Below are 26,890 nucleotides of genomic sequence, written 5' to 3' on the forward strand. Positions count from 1 at the left end.
ATTCTCACCACCACCAGCAGCAAGCTACACCTAGAGCCATAAAGTTTGGAAGGAACACATCCTTTGGGACAGAAAGGCGATTCCAAAGATGGGGGGATAAAGAGAGGTTATAAAGATGCTGGACATAGGGAAGAGGGGTATCTTCCATTTGGGGATGGGCAGAAGACATGAGGGACTAAGCTTTTACCTAGGGACTCCATCTTGCCCATGAGGCAGGAGACAGTGGACGGAAAGCCAACCCAGAGATCTAACTTCAACTTACTGAATCTTTAAGTAAAGCTTGCCTGTCCTAAAATTCAACATCATGAAAGCGCTTAATATTGGGATAGAAGACTTTGTGTTTTCGCCTTCTCTTTTTTCTCTTGCTAAGCCCTTATTTCTTGAAGGAAACGTGTATTCTTTTACACACATTCCTTTAAAATGAAATACTCTTAAGACTGATATCTTGGGGGGGGGGAACCCACTTCATTCAGCCTTACTATCTGAAGCATGCGGTGCTGGAAAGGGGCAGAAGAAGGTCTCCATCCCTTGAGCAAGAAAGCTCTGAAGTGCGAAGCTGTGATAGATTAGTCACACATACACACCATGCTGGCTTGCAGAACAGCAGCGAGAGGCACGGCAGCCAGCCAGGGCCTCTAAATGGCTAACGTGTGACTCCATCTACCAGGAGATACTCCTAAAAGTCACTGGTGACAGTTGGCAGTTATTCAGGTTGGAAATGGTACCTCAGGGGTACAAAAGGAAGAGACACCTCATAAAAAGGAGTCTTGAGGTGGCTGCAGGGTTCTGCTGTCTTCCTAGGGATCCAATAGGAAGAAATAGGAAATGACTTGCAGTTCAAGCATGTTCCTTAACCACAGGTGGTATTAGGATTGAATTTGGGACTTTCCACCTTTGAGTTGTGGCACATGGAAGTAACCAGACTCTGCCTGTACAATGAGCAAAACCATCAGTCCATCTAGCTAGGAATTCTCTCTCATTTTCATCTTATCCTTCTTCCAGTGTATGCTCAGGTCAGTTTACATGGGTTCTTCTGTCTTTCATTTTATCCTCACAACACCCTCAGGCTAAAATGCATGTGCAAAACGAAACTACAACCATTTAAATGGAAGGCTCTTGCTGGATGCTATTGCACAGCTGCATAAATTGAGAAAAAATTCGATGCCACCCCCACATCGCAAGAGACATCCCACTCCGATTTTTTAAAAGTGTGTTTGCCTGCTTGTAGCTGCAGAATAAGTACTCCAGAGGAAAAAGAATGGTGCATAAGGCCAGCACAGAGTCTAAAGTCAATATTAAAGGCTTACTGCTCTGAAAATCTGCAGTAAGGTATGCGTGAGTAATGGGCAAAAGTCTGTGTGTGTCAGAGAAAACCACTTCACAGATAACTTTCAACTGTCTTAAAAACTCTTTTCTCTCTTTCCCTCTCACTCTTTCCAAGTCTTAGATAATGACATTTGTACGGATGATTTGTGGTCTTGTCTGACTCTCCTCGCACCCCACGCGCGGGTACAGTAGGTTTGCTAGTCATGCATGCAAACCCAGCACAGCCAAAAGAGTAGGTGAAAATGTAACAGAGTCTCATGTGCCCAGCTTATTGGCCATTAGTCAATCCTCTCCAGAAAAAAGAAGGAAAGGGGGAGGTGTCCCTCTCCAGTCTGATTTCAGCTCCTGGAGCAGCGAGAAAGCCAGCAAAAGGCCTTTGTAATTAAATGCAATTTAGGAAGATCCATGTCACACACAGCACTTTTTACTGCTGGAGGAAAACGTTTTCTTGGCCGCTTTGGGGCCAGGAAGAAATTTTCCTCCAGACCACACTGGTCCAGAGATCCTGGATTTTTTTATTCTGGGCATAGAGCGGGGGTCACTGGGGGAGGGGGAGAGTAAGTGTGAATTTCCTGCATTGTGCACAAGGTTGTACTAGATTGGGGTGACCAAACTGTGGTTTGGGAGCTGCATGTGGCTCTTTCATGCATATTGTGTGGCTCTCTAAGCCTCCACCACCCACCAAGCTAGCTTGGAGAAGGCATTTCTCTCTTTAAATCCTTTCGACAAACCAAGCCATCTGGCAGCTTAGAGAATGCATGTAAAGTTAAAGTTGCTTTCTTTCCACATTTCCCTCCTCCTTCCATGTATTTTCCTTCCTTCCTTTCCTTGTGGCTCTCAAAGATCTGATCTATGTGGCTCTTACGTTAAGCATGTTTGGCCAACCCTGTACTAGATGACAGGGCAGCAAATACAGGAGGGGAGCCCTTTTCATTTTAAGGACACTACCAATATACATGGACTAATGAAGCAGGGGTATAATAACTGACAGCTGCTCCATCTAGCCCAGGGATCTGCGAAGCCAAATGCGGCTCAGTACAGAAGAAAGAAGAAAATTATATATTTTACATTAGCTCCTAACTTTGGGATGCTAGAATAACCGATATGTGAAGGGAATAGCCAGAAACTGTTTTTATGAGACTAAAAGGCACCTTAGAGAGGAAAACAGCATCGGCTAATAGTTACTGGTAATTCAAGTGCCAAGCATGTGCAGATTTACACCAGCACACGCAAACAATAACACAGGGTATTCTTTTGTATATTTATAAACATATTGCAAAATCTCGTGTCTGCCACTTCCTAGCAAAGGGCTCACAACAACCTGCAGAAATTGTATGGATTATCAATCAACCTGTCAATCATCACTACCATTCAGGTGCATAGTTGAAGTTCTGCAAATGGCTCTCCATTGATTTCTTGGGTCTGAATTCTGACCAAGTTTGGCTCTTCAACAATGGAAAGTTGCTAACCCCTGCCCATAACGGTCTGCTCCAACTGGCAGTGGCTGGCCAGGAATGTCAAACGGTTCTTCCCCATCCCTGCTGCCAGAAATGCAAAAGCAGAGTTGTCAAGGGAAGAACCTGTTACCTTCTGCAGATCTCACTGAGGTGCGGCCCATTTTTCAGCCGCTGACATGTTCAGAAAAAAAGCAAACACATATGAAGACCGTAACGGTGCATGACTGTCCGTCATCATCACAAAACATTAGCTACTAAGTGCTGAACCTCAAGACTCATCGAAAACAATTCTCTGCATGCAGCTTATGATCTTATTAGTTGCCACCAGAAGCTTGGGTTAAGGATGTGGTTGCCAACTTCCAGGTGGGGACTGGTATACACCGGGAATTATAATTGATCCCCTGACTACAAACATCAGCCGTCCTGGAGAAAATGGCTGTTCTGGGGTCCCTCTCCTCCCTAAATTTCACCTTCCTCAACTCTATCCTCCAAATCTCCAGGAATTTTCCAAGCCGAACCAGGCACCAATGGCTCACAGTTTAGCTAACTGCCCGACCCACACTTCTGCAGATTATGTAAAACAGGGTGGTTCAGGAAGGCGTTTTGATAAAGAGAAGCGGCCTGTGGTTTTCAAGTCTGCAGGAAAGTGCATAATTAGGTAATTTCCATTATACAGTTTACTGCATGTTGAATGAAAAGTTGAAGGCAGCAGGAAAAGAGGGAGACCCAACATGAGATGGACTGGCTCTGTTCAGGAAGCCGCGGCCCACAGTTTGCAAGACTGAGCAAGGCTGTTAGGATGTTTTGGAGGTCATTCATTCAGAGGGCTGCCGTAAGTCAGAAGTGAATTGACAGCACTCATCACACACACACACATTTTATAGTGTTTTACTACACTGTCTTCTAACTTTGTGTTCCAGCTTCAATGCACTATTTTTATTGCACTGCTCACCTGTTTTGTAACCCTTTTTCTTTGTCCTGTTTGCTATACATATTAATTATCCTATTGTTTTTAACAGTGTGTGCCAATTTTTGCTATCCTGCTTTGGTACATTTTCCCTCTCTAAATTTGACTCCCAGTTAAGGCAGGATTTGTCCATATTATACTGTTTTATTTGCACTGCTTTTGAGTCTCACTAGGAAAGGTGGTCTATACATCACGCACACAGATAAATACATTACAGATCACCAGCTGGAAACCCCGTGGGCCAAATTCTACAGAGATTCCCTCTCCATGCAAACTCTCTTCTTCCCCGCTCCTCACTCCTTGAAACTTTGCAGATGGGGAGAGAGAGAAATGTGTAGAAACAGAAACTGCCCTTTCCCTTCTTACATGAACAGGGTCAGGCCAAGGGTCTTTTTCAGCACCCTAGGCCAACCACCAGCCAGGTGACCACCTCCCAACCAGTGTTCCCTCTAACCTGAGTTAGCGTGAGCTAGCTCACAGTTTTTTAGCCTCCAGATCATGCTACTTTTTTGTACTGGCTCAGGAAAAACCCCAGAGCAAACTAATTTATGCAATAGCTCACAAAGTAAAATTCTTGCTCACAAGACTCCACGGCTTAGAGGGAACACTGCTCCCACCCTAGGCATGGCTAGAGTCAGGCCTCTATGCCCACTGTTGGGCGCACATGGGCTTGGCCACTCTCTAAGCCAGCTGGGCAAGGATAGACCCAATGTGTGGTGCACCAACTTGGGTGGGACAGAATAAAGCACGCCTCTGCTGCCATTTGGCTGGGTGGGGAGTCCAGTGGCAGAACTTGCATCTACCTGCTCTTCCTTCTCTCCTCTCTCTCTCATGGGGTAAGGAAGGAAGGCTTGGCAAACAGTTCCCTAGGCTTATCTGGGCCGCCCCGTATGTGAATTGTGAATGGTTTGGGAAGCAACGGTCAGACATTGCTGACAAGTCACTTTATAAAGAGAACTGCTACACCCATGCACACCTCATTCAAAACATGCCATCAGACAAAACAAGATCTCTTATACATGAAATGAACATATGAACATATGAAGCTGCCTTATACTGAATCAGACCCTTGGTCCATCAAAGTCAGTATTGTCTTCTCAGACTGGCAGCAGCTCTCCAGGGTCTCAAGCTGAGGATTTTCACACCTATTTGCCTGGACCCTTTTTTGGAGATGCCAGGGATTGAACCTGGGACCTTCTGCTTCCCAAGCAGATGCTCTACCACTGAGCTACTGTTCCTCCCCAAAATGATTTCCACCTATGTGAAAATATCAGCCTGCATGCTTTCTACTGCCTCAGATCAGTGGTATTTCTAGCTCAGGGGTACCTGCTCTGATTAGGACTGCCAACTCAACCTCAGAAAACTGCTGGAGATTTCGGGGAAGTGCCTGAAGAGGGTGGAATTTGGGAGGAAAGGGAGTTGCTTAGGGATGTGACAGCACTCCAGGACTTTCATTTCTCCAAGACTTTATGGTATAGCCTACCCTTTGAAGCTCCCATTTTCTTTGGAGAACTGATAGCTGTTCTTGGAGGCACCCAAAGAACTTCAGACCTGGCTGGAGAACACCAGGCCCCTACTTGGAGGCTGGCAACTGTAGCTTGAACTGGCAGAAACTCTCCTGGTTGTTCGGTGAAGAATGATCTTTCCTAGCACCTCTCACCTGAGATGCTTGACTTAGAGATGCGAGGAGTTGAACTGGTGACCTGCTGCATGAAAAGCAGGTGCTCTTCCACTATGTCACTGGCCCTTCACTTCCTTTTGTAAATGACAACTCTTTGGTTATGCAATCTTAGCAACCCAATTCTGGACTGATGTAATTAACTGTGCAGATTGCTAAACTGTCTTTGCAAACTTTTTAACTGTTCTTTCGAACCCTGTAACCTCACTTTAAAAAAAAAATCTTTGTTACTTAAAAAAGCCCCTCTGTTCATAAAAATGGAAATAACAAACCCTCCAGCCAAACTAAATGACCAGAGCCACACACCTTTTGCTAGCGGTCACACCTACTTAGTAGTATTATAGATAAATTTGGACTTTGCCACCAGGAACAGCTTATTAGCCAAGCCTCATCTATTCACAATTGCTACAGCCAGCCCACACAACTAGTTTTCTTCCACAGCATCACATGTGAACACATGTGAACACAGAAATATTGTAGCAGGTCCCTATAAATAATTTGCAACCATCTGCCTTCCGTTTAGCAGTTGCAATCGCTTCTATTGCCATCCTCCAGGTGGGGCCCAGAGAGCTCCCAGAACTACAACTGATTCCCAGGTGGCATGCATCAGTTTCTGCTAGGTTTCTGATGCAATTTCACTTCCTGTTGTCATGAGTTAATTAAGTGTTTGTATATGCATGCTGATGTTTAGCCAGTGAGTAGGTAGAGCCAATGAGAATGTGTGCACGTACTTCCCGCCAAGGCTAGGTGTCAATATGTATAGTGACCATTGAGGGAGAGCCCTAATAGGCTAATCCATATATTTGGGTGGTGGTCTGTGGGAAACCATTTGGTCAGTTTTCTTGCCCTTTGTTTTAAGCCCTTAGATCTCCATGCAGTTGAAGTTAAGACTTGAGAGAGTCAAGATGTAGCCTAGAAGCTAGATAGGATATTGAGTCCTTTGTTTTCTAGAAATCCCAGTCATACCTTTTCCTCATTAGTAAAGTAAACTACTTTGTTTCTTAAGCTAAACCGTGTGCCTGGTTGTTATTCGTGGTTCTCTCCACGTTACTCTGCTAGCAGTATGTCTAAACCCCAACAGTTTCCCTGAAGAAAATGGCTGTTTTGCAGGGGGACTCCATGGTGTTATACCTCCCTGAGGACGCTCCCACCTCCAAATCACACCCTCCCCAGGCTCTACCCTCAAATATCCAGGAATTCTCAACTTGGAGTTGGCAACCCTGGCAATCACAAAAATGACTGCCCATCATAGGTGACGTTCAGTAGCACAAACCTGCTGCCAGGTAACTGAGATGTCAGGATGACTTGCAAGAACCCCTTAAAGGCAGGACCATCTGGAAAATACTACCTAGTCCAAGGCACCCAACTGGCTTTGCAGCGGGGCATAGATTGGGATCCAGGTCTTCCCAGTTCAAATCTAACATTTTGTCAACATTGCCTCTTAAACTTGTCTTTACTGCAGAGGGAAAGCTGTTTTCCATACATTATCTGCTTGCCATCTTTTGGGGGCAGCCGATAATTTTAAACAAACAGCAGCAAGAGCAGAGCCACAAAGCTCCAACATCTGCTCTCACACAAAAGGGTTGTTCCAGTAAATGGAAATTGCTTCAGCTATTAAAAGAAATTAGACAGCCCCGTGCTTAACTCGGATACGCTTCAAGTTGCCTGACCTCCAAGGAAGGTTACGGGCCATTTTTTGCAGACAATATTAAAGGTTCAGAGCCCTCCAGCAAGAGGCATGTTTTATCTCCATTTTACAGAAGAGGAAGTAATTGAAGCTCTCACACCAACATGCTTCATGGGAAAGATGGGGTTCAGGAGGCTATTTACTTCTACAAGGAAAACTGAAAATTGATTAACGTTGAGTTATGGAGTTGAGTCCTGACCTAGACAGCCCAGGCTAGCCTGATCTCATCAGATTTTCAAAGCTAAGCAGGGTCAGCCCCAGTGCCAGATTAAACCCTGTGGAGGCCCCTAGGCAGTTGAAATCTTGTAAGCGGGGGCCTCACAAATTATCTCCTAATATCACCTGCAGGCACCTTCTCAAAAGCCCCTTTAAGAAAGTTGTGGGGGAGAGGCAAAGAGAGCTTGGATTACAATTAGAAAAATATCCAAAGGAAGATAGGACTCTAATTTGGTACCTGCTATCAGCTGCTAGGACATTGTATGCGCAGCTTTGGAAGCAAGAAAAAATACCGGATAAATGGGATTGGACTATGAAAGTTCTATCGTGGAGTGAAATGGATAAATTAACTAGAACATTAAGAGACTATGATTTGGAGATATTTAAAAAAGAGTGGAGGAAGTTTAAAGAATACATAGAGAAAGAGTCGAATGTAAGAAGACATTGGACAATTTTTTAGTAATAATGGGGGGAATAATGGGGGGGAAAAAAACAAAGAAGCAAGAAGGGGGGGGGAAATATTTATATAATGAATTTTGATTAGTCAGATGTATCTTTAGTATTGAATTAGAATCTATAACCTCGGGGAAGTCTATATTGGAGGGAGGGGGGATTGAAAAGTCATATGGGTTAGTATTGAAGCAACGAAGGGAAATTAAGTTCTGTAACCATATGCTATCAATAAACTGGTTAAAACAAGAAAGTTGTGGGGGAGAGGCAAAGAGAGTCAAACCAGCTCGGGGCCCCTAAAAGGTTGTTGTTATGAAGATAAAACAGAAGAGAGAAGGTTGTAAGCCATTTTGAATCCCTATTGGGGATTCAAATTTTAATTTTAAACAAACAGCAGCAAGAGCAGAGCCACAAAGCTCCAACATCTGCTCTCACACAGATGTGAGATTAAACCCTGTGGGGCCCCATAGGCCAGTGCCTACTCAGCCTAACTGTTAATCCGGCCCTGGTCAGCCCTGGCTAGTATTTGGATGCTAGACCTCCAAGGAACACCAGGGTCATAATGCAGAGGCAGGCATGACAAAGCACCTCTGAGCGTCTCTTACCTTGAAAACCCAACAGCATCTTCATAAATCAGCTGTACTTGATGGGACTTTCCACCACAACAGACTTACTCTGCTCTCCAGTGACCAAATCCTTTGAACACTGCTGCTGAAACTTCAACTTTGTACAGAATTCAGCTGCAAGTCTATTGGCCAGTGTGGACTAGAGGGAATATATCCTGCCCCCGTTTTTTTTTTTTTTAAAAAAATCACACTAGCAACATATCTGTGTTTGTTATTCACAAGTGCTATGTATAATCTATAGAGTCCTCAAGAGTTTGGCACAAGAGTATGTTAAGGATCACAGACTCCCACAAAAATCTGCCCTTCATGGAACTTCCGCCTCCCAAGATCTAGCCTGTATGCCCTCACCTATAGAGGCAAAGCAAATGAACACCAGAGACAGGGCCTTATCAGCTGTGGCACCTCAACTGTGAAATTCCCTCCCTACAATGATACACCTGGCACCAAGCCCACAAGTGCTAGGCAAGAAGGTTTTTTGTAATTGTCCCAGGACTTTCATCAAATCTGTGTTCCTCCCTTTTGACCATCATTTATTTAGATATTTTAACCCAACTTTTCTCCCCAATAGGGATTCAAAATGGCTTACAACCTTCTCTCTTCTGTTTTATCTTCATAACAACAACCTTTTGAAACAGGCTAAGCTGAAAGAGAGTGCCATGCCCAAGATCATCCAGGGCAGAGTGGGGATTCTGGGTCACCCAGATGATCCTAGGCTGATACTCTAATGTAGTGTGTAATGGTTAAGAGCAGCAGACTCTAATCTGGGAGAACTGAGTTTGTTTCCCTACTCTTCCATGTGCACCTGCTGAATAAACTTTGGTCACAGTTCTCCCAGAGCTGTTCTCACAAAAACAGTTCTCTCAGAGTTCCCTCAACCCCACCTATCTCACAGGGTGTCTGTTGTAGGGAGAGGAAGGGAAGGAGTTTGTAAACTGCTCTGAGTGAAGAATGGGGTATAAATCCAATCTTCTCATCATCTACAAGGGGTCCTCAAACTTTTGGGGCCTGTGGGCACCTTTGGAATTCAGACAAAGGAAGATAGGTGCAGTCACAAAATGGCTGCCACAGGAGGTAGAGCTAACCACAAAATGGCCACCATGGAAGGTAGAGTCATACAGAGGGAGCCCAAGCACAGGGGATAACAGCTGTAAAAGAGAATAAAACCAACACTAGGTCTGACAGCTGCCATCAAAATGTTATTTTAATCTGCACAGCCAATCAGATTTCCAATGGCCACTCCTCCCTGATAGGCAGGAGTTCCATCTGGCCCCACCTACTTTGTAAAAAAAAAAAAAAAAAGCTTGGCAGCAGGGCTTCTTTTGTAGCAGGAGCTCCTTTGCATACTAGGCCACACACCCCTGATGTAGCCAATCCTCCAAGAGCTTACAGGATTCTTAGTACAGGGCATACAGTAAGCTCTTGGAGAAATGTCTACATCAGGGGTGTGAGACCCAATATGCAAAGGAGTTCCTGCTACAAAAAAAAGCCCTGCTTGACAGATACCAGAAAAGATGCCCATGGGCACCATATATTGGCGACCACTGCCCGACACCATGCTGACTTTCTGTCTGCTACTGCTATTCAAAAATCTAGTTGTATTTTTTAGTCTGATATTAGTTATGAATTCTGATGTCATATTGCAGGTTTCATGGTTGGGAGGAGGGTTATTTGTGATGCATTTTAATTTGTTTGAATGTTTCATGTTGGGTAGCTACCTCAAGAGCTAGGACTGAGAGCACGGAATATAAATATTTCCATTTATTAAAAACCCAAGACTTCTCCTATCTGCCTCACCTCCACTGTGCATTCTGGCTGTAGATCACCTGCTTTGCATGGTGAAGGTCACAGGTGCTCTCTTCCCAAGGTAAAGGATGTCAGGTAGGAGGTGCTGGGAAAGACTTTTCTCTCCTGGAGAGCAGCTGGTTCAGTTCTTGCCTCTGCCCTGAATTCACTTTTCTTTTCCCATTTATTTATTTATTTATTGTTTCGATTTGTGGATGGCTCCGTCCCCGAGTACTCAGGGCTCTGAGCGATGAACAACTATGATAAAATACATCAAGATAAAAACAGTTCACAGAAGAAACAATTTAAAATAGAACAATTCGCAGATGGCGTTATCAGATTCTCAATTACGTCATTGCTTTCTATAAGTAGAGAAAATAAAGCTGGAAAGGGGGAGGGAAGGGGGGGAGTGCCAGCCGTGATGGTACCCATCACTGTCCTCAACCTAAGACCTAGTGGAACTTCTCTGCCTTGCAATACCTGTGGAACTGCAGCAGATCCCACAAGGCACAGATGTTATTTGGCAGAGAATTCCACCAGGTGGGACGTCTTTTGTGCCATGGGACCACCAGCAAGTTCTCAGTGGAGCGTAGCACTCTTTGGGAAACATACCAGAGGAAGCAATCCCAAAGATAGGTAGGTCCCAGACCACTCAAGGCTTTGAAGGTCAGCACCAAAACCTTGAACCTGACCTGATACTCCACTGAAAGCCAGTGCGGCAGACATAGCACAAGTTGAATATGCACTGTCCATGATGTTCCCGTCAGGACTTGTGCTGCCACATTCTGCACCAGTTGGCGTCCCCGGATCAGTCTCAAGGGCAGGCCAGTGTAAAGCAAGTTATAGTAATCTAACGTAATCTGGAGGGGACCTTTGCTTGGATTATTGTGGCCAAGACAGGGCAAGACAAGAAAGAGGCCAGATGAAAAAATGCCAGCTTGGCAATGTTTGTGATCTGGGCCTTCATAGGCAAGGAGACATCCAGGACCACTGACTTACAGAGTCCCCAAAGGGTATTCAAGGCGGGAGAAGTGGCTTGCCGTTGCCTGCCTCTGCATAGCAGCCCTGGGCTGAGCCTACTTAGCTTCTGAGATCTGCCAAGATCATGCTAGTCTGAGCTATCCAGATCAAGGAACCAAATTCACTAGGAGGGCATGAATTGGACAGAAAGTGAGCTATGGTGTTGGACGGGAGAGACCCAGATTCAAAGAGGTTACCGGCCTCCAGGAGGGACTCATCTTCAGACTGAAAAGATCAGGTTCCTGGAAAAAATGGCAGGAAGACTCTATGGCATCTTGTGCATTCTGAGGACCTGCCCCCAAGTTCTCCCCCCAAATTTCCAGTAATTTTCCAAGCTGGAGTTGGCAAGCCTAGATCAGTTACTTTCCTCGGCCTAACCTTCCTCCCAGGGTCACTGTGAAGATGAGAGAAAGTATGCACTCTTTGGAGGAAGGTGGGACAGGAATGTGAGAGATAAGCAAGCTTCCACCCACCACACTCTTCAAAACGGGGATCACCATGCAGACCTACCTTACGGGGTTATCCTAAGGATTACAGCGGGCTAAATCATAGAATCAAAGAGTTGGAAGGGATCTCCAAGGTCATCTAGTCCAACCCCCTGCACAATGCAGGAACTTCACAAATACCTCCCCCCTACACACAAGCATCCCCAATGACACCTGCTCCATGCCCAGAAGAGCGCAAACACCTCCAGGTTCCCTGGCCAAACTGGCCTGGAGAGAAATTGCTGCCTGACCCCAAAGTGGCAATCAGCATTTCCCTGGGCATGTAAGAAAGGACCAGGAGAACTAAGCATTGATGCAACCAGGGCTTTTTTTTTTTGGCAGGAATGCAAAGGAATGCTGTTCCAGCTGGCTTGGAGTCAGGGGGTGAATGCAAATTAGTTCCTGCTGGGCTTTTTTCTATAAAAAGCCCTGTGTGAAACAATGGTGACATCAGGGGGTGTGGCCTAATATGCAAATGAGTTCTGGCTTAGCTTTTTCTACCACCACCACCCCCAAAAAAACCCTGGCTGCAACCCTTCCTGCCCTCCTTCTCCCGATCTGCCTAATTCACAGAATCAGCATTGCTGTCAGATGGCCATCTAGCCACTGTTTAAAAACCTCCAGAGAAGGAGAGCCCCGGCATGCGAAGTGCTTTTAACACACAACTGGTAGCACAGAAGTACCAAAACGCCAGCAACTGTGTTTTTAGGGAGAAGACACCTTGCAAAGGTCCAGCGCTAGGGGGAAAGCCAAGGCAGTTCCAAAGAGAAGCCTTCTGCATTCGCCCGCCAGCCCAGAACACCCTGAAAAGCTGTGGGCAGGAAGGTTCACGCCACTGGAAGCCGCTCAACTTCCTTCCCCCCACTGGGGAGAGAGAGTCAGCTGAATGTCACTCGTCACTTTGCCCTGCAAGACACCCTGACCGCCTTGCCACAGCCTTCCTGCAACTGCCAAAAGATAAAGGCGACGCGGGGGCGGCGAGGGAAGAGGGAGTTCCTCAAGCCCTTCAGTTCCCTACCCAGTGCAGGCATCCCAAAGGCGGGAAGAGAGAGCCCCACCAAGCAGGCCAAATGGAGGGGAAACACCCCCCAAAGTCAGACGCAAAGGATGGGGGAGGGAGCGAGGAGTTTGCAGGGGGGTGGGGTTGTACTCACAGCCGGTTTTGTCTGCCAGCTCCCGGATCTCCTCCGACCTGGAGTGGGAAGCCCCCATGCCCTCCGCGAGGCTGTCGGCTGCAGCCTGAAGACGACCCCGGCCAGTCGGGGCCTGGGCGCTGCAGGGGTGGCCGGCAGAAGGGCGGGCGAGAGCAGGGCGGCGCGGGGCTGGAGGTCCGTCCACATAGAAGCCCGGCAGCAGGGGGCTGTGGCTGGCCGGCTGGAGGAGCGCAGGCGAGAGCGGCGCAGGCAGGGCAGGCTCAGCTGCACCCACCAGCCAGACTTCTGTGCGGCGGCGGCGGAGTTTAAATCTTGAGGAAGCCGGAGCCGCTCATTAGAGAACAGGCACGGGGAGACAAGCGAAAGGCTCCCTCCGGGTCCCAGAGTCCTCCGGCGCTGTCAAGACTTCTCATTAGAACGACCGGCCAACAAAATCTCACAACCACCAGGGCGTTTTGTTTTTGTTTTTGTTTTTTTGGGGGGGGGGAGGGGCTGTAGAAAAAGCCCAGCATGAACTTATTTGCACATTAGGTCACACCTCCTGACAAGCTAGCCGGAACTTCGTTGCACCTCCTAAAACAGCCATTTTGTGGCTGTGCCCACCACGCTGGGTCAGAATTATCCAAACGCGTTTGCAGGCTCAAAACGCCATTCCACTTTGCATCAGGTTGCTGCTCCAAAAAGCGTGGAAAGAAATAACAGCCTCCAATGCAAGCTGGGTTTTTTTTGGTTTTTTTGCACCTTGAATGCACTTCTCATTAACCTAAACTTCAGGGAACACTTCTGGGGCTCTATCTGGAAACTCTAGCCATCTTCAGACTAACTGCGATCCTAAACAGAGTTATATCTTTCTAAGTTTATTGAAGACAACGGACTCAGAAGGCTATAACTGCATAGGCAGACACAAAAGTATTTCCTTTATGCACCCACAGCCACCTTTTCCCTCCCCATGTTTCTTTTTCTTGTTATGCTTAACATACTCCCTGAGGAAGAGCTCTGTAGAACTTTGAAGCTTGCTCCCTGGTCTGCTTAAAGGACCAGTGGTTCTCTCTCTCTGTCTCCATGTTAATATATACTTAATTTAGAAAGCTATACTGACTTCCACACATAATCAACACATCCAAATTACCAGGGAATGCAATGCTTTCTCCTTGTTCCATTCTACAACTACCAAGGGAGGCCATTACAGCAACAAGAAAAGTTATTACACTCGCATCCAGCACCTTGAAATTAGGCAAGAGAAATGATGAATGTGAATAGATTTATTGAAAGTAATTTAGAAGTTTATCTACACAGTATTTGTCAGGTTAAAGAGTCAGGTTAATTTATTTATTTTATTTATTTATTTTTGCTGTTGTTCAGTTGCACAGTTGAGTCCAACTCTTTGAGACCCCATGGACAAAGTCACGCCAGGCCCTCCTGTCTTCTACCATCCTCCAAAGTGTGCTCAAATTCGTGTTAGTTAAATCAGTAACGCTGTCCAGCCATCTCATCTTTTGCCGTCCCCTTCTTCTTTTGCCTCCTGTCTTTCCCAGCATCAGGGTCCTCTCCAGTGAGTGCTCCCTTTTCATTTGGTGGCCAAAGTATTTCAGCTTCAGCATCTGACCTTCCAGGGAACAGTCAGGGTTGATTTCCCTTAGGATTGACTGATTTGATCTTGCAGTCCAAGGGACTCTCAAGATTCTTCTCCAGCACCACAGCTCAAAAGCATCTATTCTTCTGCGCTTGGCCTTCTTTATGGTCCAACTCTCACAGCCATACATTACTACTGGGAATACCGCCTTGACTATATGGACTTGTGTATTTCTATTCCGCCCATTCCCCGTAGGGCTCAGGGCGGAGTACAACATATGATAAAACAATAAAATACAATAAAAACATTTTATAAGCAGACAACTCAACAGCACTCAGAAAATTTACCATAATCACATATTGACCAGCCTGGCCATCTCACGTCATGATATCCCATAGAAATGGCAGATATTATTCCTTTTTAAATCACAGGTGATAGTGCTAGCAGGGGATGCCAACCAGATCAAGAATAGATGCCCGCAGCCTCAACTAAAAGCCTGGCGGAACTGCTCCGTTTTACAGGCCCTACGGAAGGCTAATAAGCCAGGTAGGGCCCAGATCTCTGTAGGGAGCTGATTCCACCAGCTCGGGGCCAGGACTGAAAAAGCCCTGGCCCTAGTTGAGGCAAGGTGGGCATCTCTTGGGCTGGGGAGAAGTTAAGGAGAATTGTTGCACTCTGTTCTCTTTGATGTTCATTATGAATTAATCATCACAGTTGGATCCCATCCTTTTTTTCAGAGAGTGTAAGAGGGTGGGGTGGGAGAGGAGTACATAATTCTCCAGGGACAGGAACCAGGGACCATCTGTAATACAGGTCTGAAGAATGTTAAAAGGCGGTAAGATGGGTGGGGTTATGGCTGACTGGCAAATATACTGTCTTGCATATTGAAAGTCCCAGGTTCAATCCCTGGCATCACCAGTTAAAACCAGCGGTGGGTGATGTGGAAAACCTCTTCCTGGAACCCTGGAGAGCCCCTGCCAGTCACAGTGGATCCTACTGACCTTCACAGACCAAAGAGCTGACTGATCATGCTGCTCCAGCCAGGTGTGTTGAAACACACACAGCCAGGGAGATCCTTCAGCAAAAACAACACACGAGTTTTGTAGCACCACAAAGACTAGTTACGGCAGAGGAATGTGTCTGCCCCAGTGGGTCCCTTATCCTTTTAAGATGACTTGTTATTTTTTGTTTCCCCCCTCTAATGCCATTTGCTGCACTGTAATTCAAAATTAATCTCTTGCTTCCTTTCATGCTTATTTCAGTTTCACTGCATAGGCACTTCTTGGGATTATGGGCGGATACCTGATGTTTGGTTACTTTTTTTAATTACTGCTGAATATGCACAAAAGAGTTAGCGCTCTGTGTGTGTGCGTGTGCTTACACACACACACACGGTTTAGCTGGGGTGTGCAAAAAAGGGAGGAGCAGAAAGCACCTTGAGGTTTTTCTCTACTGGGACTGCACGAGATTTATTTTTACTTACTTCATTTATACCCACCTTTATCCTCAGTGAATTGCACCATTCTCCCCTCCACCGTGTTATCTTCACAACAACCCTATGGGATAGGCTAGACTGAAAGTTTGTGACTAGCTCAAGGTCACTCTGAAAAGCTTCCATGGAAGAGCTGGGATTCAACCCTGGCCTTAGCCTGACACTCTAACCACTGCCCCAGGCTGGCACTACAATACACAGGCTTGAACCAGGACAACCAAATATAGATCAGAGCTGGAGGGCGACATTCTCCAGGCCAGGTTGAACATATGAACATATGAAGCTGCCTTATACTGAATCAGACCTTTGGTCCATCAAAGTCAGTACTGTCTTCTCAGACTTGCAGCGGCTCTCCAGGGTCTCAAGCTTCTCAAGGTCAGATGCTGGGCCTGGGGCTTCAGGTGTAGCAGGCACTTTAATATTAGAACCTGAAGGGGAACCAAAGGAAGCCAACAGGCAGGAGCTTCAGGGATGATCAAAAGATGGCAATTCCTGTGCACAAAGCTCAACGTTAACTCACGGAACTCACTGCCACAAGATAGTGGCAATAACCACTGGCTTAGATTGCTAGAAAAAGGGATCTGTTATGAGGAACGATGATAGCTAACCATGGTAAGCCTCCTTGTCCAGAAGCAATGTACTTAGTCAATGCCAGTCACTGAGGGACAAACAAAGGAGAATTGTTTCCTTCAGGCTCCCAATTAAAAAATATCTTTAATCACGAATGAGCAGGTTGTTGTTTTTTTTTTCAAAAAGAGGACAATCAAAAGAGCAAATACATTATTTGGATACAATTATCATCCAGAAAACAAGAGACTCCTAGAAGGAAATTCTGTCCTGATTAGTTATTGATTTCTGTGCCTTGAGAAATTAGTCTTCATCTAGATTTTTTTTTAAAGTGCTACCAGATGTACCCTGTACTGAGAACTGTGACAAGCCTCTGGACCAGCCAGACGTTATTTCCAGGCCAGACTCCTTCGCACACAAACTCCCATGGGCAAAACCCTCCGGGCTCATATCTCCATTACACTCGGATTGTGCAAACGGGCTGACTTGGGCAGGGTGGCGATGACTAAATCTGATTACGCTTGATGAGACTCGGCAGAAAGACTCCCAAGGCCTCATTAGGTAGAAATGACTCCTGACGGTACCTTCAGTTCTTGAATAACAAAGCAAACAACCTAGTAACGAAAAGAAAAGTGTGCCCACTCCAGCTGTCTCTATTTACCTGTGACAGTCCCTGTTTTCTGGTCCCTCTTGTGGCAGTCACTTGGACCTACCTGTGTGTGGGGGGGTGTTTAAACAGCCACACAGATGGAGATCAAAACATCTTTGAGTGAAAGCAGTGTAGTAACTGCTGAAACACAATGCTGCTTGATAACTGAATGCCCTCTTGCAATGTTCAGTCTTTGCAGGGCACACCTTTCAATCTCTAAGGGAGAGGCTGAGGTTTATTGATGTGTTTGTTCCAGATTCAAAGTGAAACCCTGTATTTCCCAGCTAATAAACAGGGCATTAATTAAACTCTTATTTTACAAAATAATCAGATTAGTCTAGGTCCTATTAAACAAAATAGTCTTGCCATATGCCATAGAAATCAGTGCCTTTAAGAAGAAAGGTTAAAGTTTCTTGCTTAGAATTTTGCCTCAAAAAAGGGAAGGAAAGCAAATTTCACTGAATTCCAAATCTGACAGATTCAGCATTTATATAGAGGCCATTCCATAGGTCAACCATGATTTTACTAAATACACTGCTAAGCATCCCCAAAGAATAATTGATGCAAATTCTATTCCACTTGTTCTGTGATTTATTCTGAGCATTAAGTCATCGATTCATATGTTACTCTTTTAAAGGCTGAAAATTTACCTAAAGCAGTGGGGGAAAATGCATGTTTAGCTAAAACAGGGGGGGGGGGGATGCATGTTTGCAGATTTATGCAAGAACTTAAAAGTGAACTGTGATTTCAAGTAAAGTCTTTGACATTCTCATCCCTACTGTTTTTCATCTTTGAAGAGGGGGCTTCCTAAATTCTGTTAGTGCATGCAGCTTGCATTTTCTTTCTTCAGGGTCTCTAAATCTCCAGGTAGACCTAATGGATGCCTCTAGTGCATATGTGAATTCACGCAAGCACATGAACACTGAAGCACAGAGCAGTGTGTAATCTGCCATTTTTCATGCAGCAAAGGTAGGTTCTGAACATACTTATGAAAATGCTCCTCACAGCTTAGTTTTCAGTAGCACAACATGAGGGACAGGTTAGCTACAGGTTTGTGGGTCCTTGTGGCAGCTCCTATTTCTGTCCCATGAAAGGCAGCATGCTGTTGTGGCTGCTGACAACCTTGACTGAAAACAGCTCTTGACATGCCACTCAGAGTGACTTTGCTCAGCCCTTGGACTTGAGCCCTTTCCCAGAAAAGAAGGACCTACAGCAAAGTTGTCCTCACTACTCCATATTCTCTAGTCATAAAATGAAAACAGGGACTGCCAATCTCCAGGTGGTACTAAGGTTGCCAGCCTCCAGGTGGAACCTGGAGATCTCCCACTATTACAACTGATCTCCAGATAACCAAGATCAGTCCCCCTGGAGAAAATAGCTGCTTTGGTGGTTGAATCTCCAGGTATTCCCAACCCAGAGCTGGCAACCCTAGGAGGTACCTACAGATCTTCTGAAATTACAATTGACTTTCAGACTACAGAGACCAGTTCCCAGAATTATAACTGATCTCCCAACTACAGAGACCAGTTCCCCAGAAAGTGGCTCCTTTGAAGGGCAAATTCATTGGCATGATACCCCAATAAGGTCTCTCTCCTCCCCAACGCCCACCTTCCCTAAATTCCACCCCAAAATCTCCAGGAATTTCCCAGCTCAGAGCTGGCATCCCTTAGGACAGGGAATAAGAAGAAGATATTGGATTTATATCCCGCCCTTCACTCCAAAGAGTCTCAAAGTGGCTCACAATCTCCTTTACCTTCCTCCCCCACAACAGACACCCTGTGAGGTGGGTGGGGCTGAGAGGGCTCTCACAGCAGCTGCCCTTTCAAGGACAACCTCTGCCAGGGCTATGGCTGACCCAAGGCCATTCCAGCAGCTGCAAGTGGAGGAGTGGGGAATCAAACCCGGTTCTCCCAGATAAGAGTCCGCACACTTAACCAGTACACCAAACCGGCTCTCCACGGACAGGGGTGGCCAATGGTAGCTCTCCAGATGTTTTTTGGCTACAACTCCCATCAGCCCCAGCCAGCATGACCAATGGCTGGGGCTAATGGGAGTTGTAGGCAAAAAACATCTGGAGAGCTACCGTTGGCCACCCAGCCTTAGGACAATATTAAAGGCAATGCCTTTTGCCATTCTGCACCAAGAGTCTTGCTTAGTTGGGTTAATTTCTAGTGGACTCTACACGGGTTGGCTTTGAGGTCCTCCTGATCCTGTTCAACAGTCACACAAACCAGTTGCAAGTTCTCCTCAATTCCTGCGCGCACTATGCGCAATTCAGCTTCAGTCTTTTCTCTCTGGCGCCATTTTCCTGATCTGGAATGGTAGGAGGAGGGGTGCTAGTTGCCCTGTGGGGGTCTAATTTATTTCTCAAACACTACCCTCCTGGGCACACTTACCTGGGAGGAAGTCCCACCAAATAGCTCTGAGTAGTTTCCCAAGTAGCTTGGTTTAGGATTGAACGCAAAATGTTTCTACCTGGCCTTTTGATGCTACACAGGACCTCCAGTATGGCTTCTGAAAGTACTGGAAAAATATAAATCAACTCAAAACAAACATAACAAGCAGAGTACTGTTAGCCAGGGCTTTCTAAACACAGTTCTGGCTGGTTTGGCATCTGGGGTGTGTGGCCTAATATGCAAATGAGTTTCTGTTGGGCTTTTTACAACCCCCCCCCTGCTATTAGTCAACAGCCAAGCACAGTGAGAGAGTCATTTTTCACAATGTCAAGTGTAACATTCTTGTTGACCAGTTATTGACTATGTGTGATATAGTGGAGAGAGTGAAGAATCAAGACTCGGATGATCTGGGTTCAACCCCCCCCCCCCCCTCAGACATGAAGTTCGCTAGGTGATCTTGCCTCAGTCAGCATGCTTGTCAGTCTAGACTACCTCCTTAGGTTGTTGTGAGGATAAAGGGGTGAGCCAGCTACACCACCCCTGAGTTCCTGGAAGAAAAGGAGGAGTAAAAATGTAACAGACATCCCAAAGTCCCTTTTATTAAAGACCATTTTCAGCAGCCAGTGGAAATAGTGAAGCAAAGAGGATTGCAAAGGCGCAGCTGTGCAGTCTGTTGTTGCAAAATAAAACAAGTCTAGCTGCACCTTAATGGTGGACAACATTTATTTTAGTTTCAGCTTTGGCATAAAAGGTGTTACTCTTTAAGGTGCTATGAGGTCTTTGTTTTGTTTTGTTTTAATAACGGCGGAGACAAGCAAAATTCCCTTGGTACGGCAGCTGTTGAAAGGGTCCTCTGTGGTGACCATTGTAACAGCACAGACTACCAGAGAACATAAAGTTGCCAATGCTGGCTTGGGAAATTCCTGGAGATTTGTTTTTTTTGTTGGGGGGGGGGGGGCAGAATGCCCTGAGCTTGGGAAAAGAAGGGAATTCAGCAGGCTATATAGAAGAGAGCCAGTTTGGTGTAGTGGTTAAGTGTGCGGACTCTAATCTGGGAGAATTAGGTTTGATTCTCCACTTGCACCTGCTGGCATGGCCTTGGGTCAGCCATAGCTCTGGCAGAGGTTGTCCTTGAAAGGGCAGCTGCTGTGAGAGCCCTCTCCATCCAACCCACCTCACAGGGTGTCTGTTGTGGGGGAGAGAGATAAAGGAGATTGTGAACCACTCTGAGACTCTTGAGTGGAGGGTGGAATATAAATCCAATGTCTTCTTCTTATATAATGCCATAGAGACCAGCTGCAATTCTGGGAGATCTCCAGGCCACATCAGGAGGTTAGAGTAACCCAAAGAGCAATGTGGAAAAGTGAAGTAGAAACGAAGCTCAAAGGCATCCACGAACAACCAACCTTACTTATGGAAAACTTTATATCAATAACTATTAAAATACAAATAATACTTGTAATAAATGTAACAAATTACAAAAAAATAAATAAACGCACTTGATCCCCCAAAGACAAAATCTTATCTTTCAAATGAAAAGTTCCTTTATCATAATCCTTTCAGTCAAGAAGGCGTGTATGGAAGGATTCACAGCATTATTCTGCTTAGGCGACAGCTTGTTGGTAATACTATATTATTATTTCTTGCGCAGCTTGTTAAAGCCTCAGGTGAAACAGGGCTATATGCACTTCCCTGTCGCTCAATTGCGCTCTGCTGCTCTTGCGAAATAGCAGTATGACGCTTTTCGCTTCTACATCTTTTCGACTCCCAAGAATTGCAAAGTTGCACTGTGTTGCCTTAGCGGAATGACGCTGTGAATTCTTCCATACACGCCTTCTTGACTGAAAGGATTACTATCTTCTCGGAATTCCACTTCACGGCTTTTCAAAGTTTTTTTCCCCCGGGCATCTACTAATGATAAAGGAACTTTTCATTTGAAAGATTTTTTTATTATTATTTATTTTATTTGATTCATATCCCGCCCTACCCCACTGAAGCGGGCTCAGGGCGGCTCACAGCATAAGACTTTGTCTTCGGGGGATCATGTGTGTGTATTTATTTTTTTGTAATTTGTTACATTTATTACAAGTATTATTTGTATTTTAATAGTTATTGATATAAAGTTTTCCGTAAGTAAGGATGGTTGCTCATGGATGCCTTTGGGCTGTGTTTCTACTTCACATCAGGAGGTTGGCAGCCTTAAACATTAGATGACTTCAATGTTTGAGCAAGCCTGTGTGAGAAGAGGTAAATCATTAAAACACTTTTCGACTACCTGACCCTTTTTGTTCTGGACCCATGTTCAGAAACTTCAACTGGTGCAGAATGCTGCAGCCAGGATGTTGACTGGAGTGAGTTGTAGGGACCATATTACTCTAGTCTTAGCCCATCCACAGTGGCTCCCTGTCTGTTCTGGGCACAATTCAAGGGGCTGGTGTTGACCTTTAAATCCCTATATGGGTTAGGACCAGCTTACCAGAAAGACTGTCTACTCCCTTACAAACATACCTGACTGCTATGGTCATATCTTCTGAAGCCCTGCTCCAGGTGACCCTGCATTGTGAGATTAGGTGGGTGGAAACCCCAGGAGAGGGCCTTCTTGGACATGGCCCCCAAACTCCATAACTCTCCCAGGGGAATTCACCTATCCTCTTTGGTGGCCATCTTCTGCCAGCAGGTAAAGACTTATTGATTTCTCTGCTGTTCGCTTAGTGACCCCTCCTTCCTGCCCCATTCTTAACTGTTGTCTTTATGTACTTTATTATACTGTGTTGGTTTTAATTGTATGCATTTGTTTGGTTTTAATGGTTGCTAAGGCATGTTCTTATTATGTGTGTTTTTAATCTGATAACTGCCTAGGTTGCCCTGATAAGGGCAGAAAGGCAGGGCACAAATTCTGCAAACAAACAAATAAAAGTGGGGATTGCCCTCCTGCCCGCTGACAGTTTAAGGAGCAGAAGAGCGACAGAGAAGGTGCTTGGGTGCCCCCACATTTGGGATGCCTCCTCCCCTTCTGTTGGCCGACTGCTCTGTTCTCTTACTGCTGTCATGGGAAGAATACCATTTCGGGGAGCTTCGAGATGGGAGCAGATGATCAGACTTCCACTGCCAAGAACTCTTCCTTTGTGATTAATTTGTTGGCCTTTTGCCTGACTGTTTAGAGAGAATTCTGGTACATATTGTCGCTAATGGAGAAGACTTAAAATGCAGCTTCTCTGCCGCCAAAAAGCAGAGACTGAAGTCTTACCCCAAATTATTATTATTACAGAAGGCAGCCAAGGAGGCATTTCAGTGCTGTCCTGGGCGTTCTACTAACTAGATCCTCCCCCAAAAGGTCAAGACACTTACTCATCCAGTAACAGAGGGAGTGTAGCCTAAAAGTTAGTTAGCTCTCAGAGAACCAGGTTCAACTCCTTCTGCCATTAATTTTAATGCATCACCCTGGCCCAACCACAATGGCTAACTAGATGCCTTCTGGAGGATCTATAAACAAGGCACGGAAGCCATAGCCTCTCCCAGTTGCTGCTAGGGATGCCAGCCTCCGGGTGGGACCTGGGGATCCCCCAGAATTACAGCTGATCTCCAGACTACAGTCTCCCTGGAGAAAATGGATGCTTTGGAGAGTGAACTCTGTGGCATTGTACCCTGCTGGGGTGCTTGTCCTCCACAGGCTCCATCCCCAAATCTCCAGCAGTTTCTCAACCTGGACCTGACCACCTTACCCGCCCCATCTCCTACTAGTAGCCAGGGGTAACCTGGCAACTTTAGCTGCCCCCCACACACACACACTCATCAGGGCTTTTTTTGCAACAGGAACTCCTATGCATATTAGGCTACACCCCTCTGATGTAGCCAATACTTCAAGAGCTTACAGGGCTCTTCTTACAGGGCTACTGTAATCTCTTGGAGGATTGGCTACATCAAGGGGTGTGGCCTAATATGCAAATGAGTTCCTGATACAAAACAAACCTTGGTACTCTCAAGTTCAATGCCTTTGAACAGGGAGGTTCTGTTAAGCCATTGTGCCCATTAGCCAATTGACCCCCCTCCGCGCTATGCATTTGTCTAATCACTTAAACCATCAGCCAGATCTATAGCCTGATGAAGTGAGTCCCATGGGTTAATGTTGCACTGTATTATGAAGCAGCGGCTAACTCACAAATGCACACAGAGAACCACACCATCCCCTAGAAAAGAAAAACTCTGCAAGGAAGGTGACAAGAATTCTTTGACATATTTATGCTGCTATTTTCTCCCCAATGAGGACCCAAAGCAGCTTGTACCATCATTTCCCCCTTCACTATTTTATCCTCACAACCACACCCTTGGAGGCAGGTTAGGCTGTGAGTGAATTAATGGCCTCAGATTGGCTAGCGAGCATCATGTGTGAAAGGAGGATTCAACCTGGGCCTCGTTTACGCCTATGAGTATACTATGCTGAAAATTTGGTGCCTCTACCTCAAAAACGAGCCCCTCCAGAGCTCCAGATACCCACAGATCAATTCGTTATATCCTATGGGAATCAATCTCCATAGGGAATAATGGATTTTCCCGGCAGGGGCTGAGCCCCCTCCGGGCAACCAACACAGGACTTGGGGGCTTCCATTTAAATTTTCAAGGAGGAGAGATCAATATCTTCAAGGGCATGAATGGGGTGGTAGAGTCTATGTGTGATTTTCCCTCTGGGCTGCAAAGGTGTTAGTTGTGTTAATGACTTTACAACCTCAGCTTCTTAGAAATGCTAACTGAGCTAAAACAGAATAAAACTTTGTCTTAAAGGTGTTACTGGACTCATACTTTGTTCAACTAGTTAATGATTGGAGAAGAAACTGGGGGGAGGAATAACACTGTATTGCTAGGTTGCATACATATTGCTATAGTATTTGGGGGTTCTTTTGGCAGGCAGATATTTTGTGTCTTCTTCAAGCCTGTGATTGTTTACATTCATATAAGTGGATGCTGAACCAAATCCTTTTGAAAATTAATGGTGCCAGCAAGCCTTTTTTTCTTCTTCTCAAAATGACTTGGTCAAGTAGGTGTGTATTGACAACTGAAGACTTGGTCAAGTAGGTGTGTATTGACAATTGTTCACCACCTACCTATATGGTTGCCAATCCCCCATTGGGGGCAGGGGACCCCTCAGTTTGGAGGCCCTCTCTCTGCTTCAGGGTCATCAGAAAACAGCGGGGAGAAGGGAAATGTCTGCTGGACACTCCATTATTCCCTATGGAGATTGATTCCCATAGGGTATAATGAATTGATCTGTGGGTATCTGGAGCTCTGGAGGGGCTCGTTTTTGAGGTAGAGGCACCAATTTTTTAGCATAGCATCCAGTGCCTCTCTTCAAAACACCACTCAAGTTTCAAAAACATTGGACCAGGGGATCCAATTCTATAAGCACATGATATGTATATTTGCAGATCTTAAAGTGATTATTCTAAAAGTGAATTTCAAAAACAGGACACAGCAAGAGACCTCTGAGATACCACTATAACCACTAGCCAACTCCCACCTTTTCCTGGGTTTGGCCTGGTCCATGGGCATTGTTGGGGGGGGGGGTGCTCCCTAAATTTATGGGGAGGGAGCTTCTCCATAAATTCATAGGTAGTGATAATGGAGGCCCCTCCCTGTGATGTCACTGGCTCCTCCCTATGATGTCACTGGATCAAATGCCTCTGGCTGGGCCCCAGCCCCACCCCCCGGAAATTGAAAGTCTACGCCCCTGGGTATACAATACCCACTGCTATAGGATAATTACCACTCTGTGGCTGAACCACAGAGAATGACTAGCCCAGGGCTTCCAGGTGAGTGTTACCAGCACACATGGGGATTCGAACCCAGATCTCCCTAGTCCAAGGCCAATGCTCTAACTGCTAAATCACACTGGCTCTCCAATGTGAGGGAGCCATTCCTCAAGATACTCCAGGGTGCTATCTGCACTGGAAACTTTGAATGACTTTAAATAGTCCACCTCTCACAAAAGTATCCTGGGAAATGTAGTTCAATGAGAAGGTCCAGTGACTTCTAACAAAGTTGAGCCAATGACAATGCCCAGAATGATTAAACTGACATAAAATGACTATACACTTGTTGTGCAGAAATTTTTAGCAGGATTTTTCTACCCACAAAGTTCACACATATCATAGTACATCATTATGAGCATAACATATGGCACAACTGGGTGGAATTTTGGTTATTTGTTCTTGCAACCTCTTGCTAAATTATTTATTTAGTTAATTTCTAGTTCGCCGTATCCCACGAGCAGGCTCAGGGCAGATTACAACAAACTTAATAACAATAAGCAATAAAATTAGAAGTAAAGTAAACAGTAAAAACCATAAAACAATATTAGGGTTTGTAGAATCTTTCGGGCTCAAGTGCCGTGTTCTACTGGAGAAAGTTTTTCTTCCAGACATTTCGTTCTCAGCTGCGGAGAACATCCTCAGTGGCGTTGCAGCCGGAGCAGGCGTTCTGACCTTCTTAGCTGCTATGCATTAATTAAATAGTCCACCTCTCACCAAAGTATCCTGGGAAACATAGTCCAATGAGAAGGTCCAGTGACTTCTAACAAAGTTGAGCCAATGACAATGCCCAGAATGATTAAACTGACATAAAATGACTATACATTTGTTGTGCAGAAATTTTTAGCAGGATTTCAGGTTTTCACGGCTGGCATCATCATTAGGGTTTGTAGAATCTTTCGGGCTCAAGTGCCGTGTTCTACTGGAGAAAGTTTTTCTTCCAGACGTTTCATTCTCAGCTGCAGAGAACATCCTCAGTGGCGTTGCAGCCGGAGCAGGTGTTCAGCAGCCAAGAAGGTCAGAACCCCTGCTCCGGCTGCAATGCCACTGAGAATGTTCTCTGCAGCTGAGAACGAAACGTTGGGAAGAAAAACTTTCTCCAGTAGAACACGGCACTTGAGCCCGAAAGATTCTACAAACCCTAATGATGATGCCAGCCGTGAAAACCTGAAATCTTTCATAAAACAATAAAATTTCAACTAATCAGGCCATAGTGCAAACAGAGCTGGAACTGATAATTTGTGTGCCCATGTCTAGGCCATTTACAGCATGGGAAGCCACAGCTTTGCACAAGGAGGCAGGGCCAGCCCTAGACTGTCGGGTACCCTAACTTCTGGCACCCCCCCCCCTCCACTGATAACATCACTGAGTCACATGGGAGATGCCCAGTTTGGCAGCGCCGGCCCTGCATGGAGGGAGGGCCATATCAGCACCAGGATATTATACTCCAGTCCCATTACTATTATAGCAATCATTCACAGCTATATATTCTTACCCATAAAGGAACATCCAGTTGTGAATTCCTGCTGTAGTGTAGCAATGCTGCACTTACCCAACAATGCAG

The 26,890-nt window shown here is 45.6% G+C and overlaps 1 protein-coding gene across 1 annotated transcript in view; it reads right to left on the reverse strand.

Annotated features, from left to right (window-relative positions):
* Window positions 1–13,155, reverse strand: part of TESC (tescalcin) — a 45,876-nt gene extending 32,721 nt beyond the window's left edge. Inside the window, exon 1 of the mRNA XM_060249223.1 lies at window positions 12,849–13,155. Coding sequence (XP_060105206.1) covers window positions 12,849–12,906 — 58 coding nt within the window. The 5' untranslated portion in view covers window positions 12,907–13,155. The remainder of the gene's footprint in view (window positions 1–12,848) is intronic.
* Between the last annotated feature and the right edge of the window lie 13,735 nt (window positions 13,156–26,890).

Source organism: Heteronotia binoei, chromosome 11 (assembly GCF_032191835.1).
Source record: "Heteronotia binoei isolate CCM8104 ecotype False Entrance Well chromosome 11, APGP_CSIRO_Hbin_v1, whole genome shotgun sequence".
Taxonomy (NCBI): Eukaryota; Metazoa; Chordata; class Lepidosauria; order Squamata; family Gekkonidae; genus Heteronotia; species Heteronotia binoei.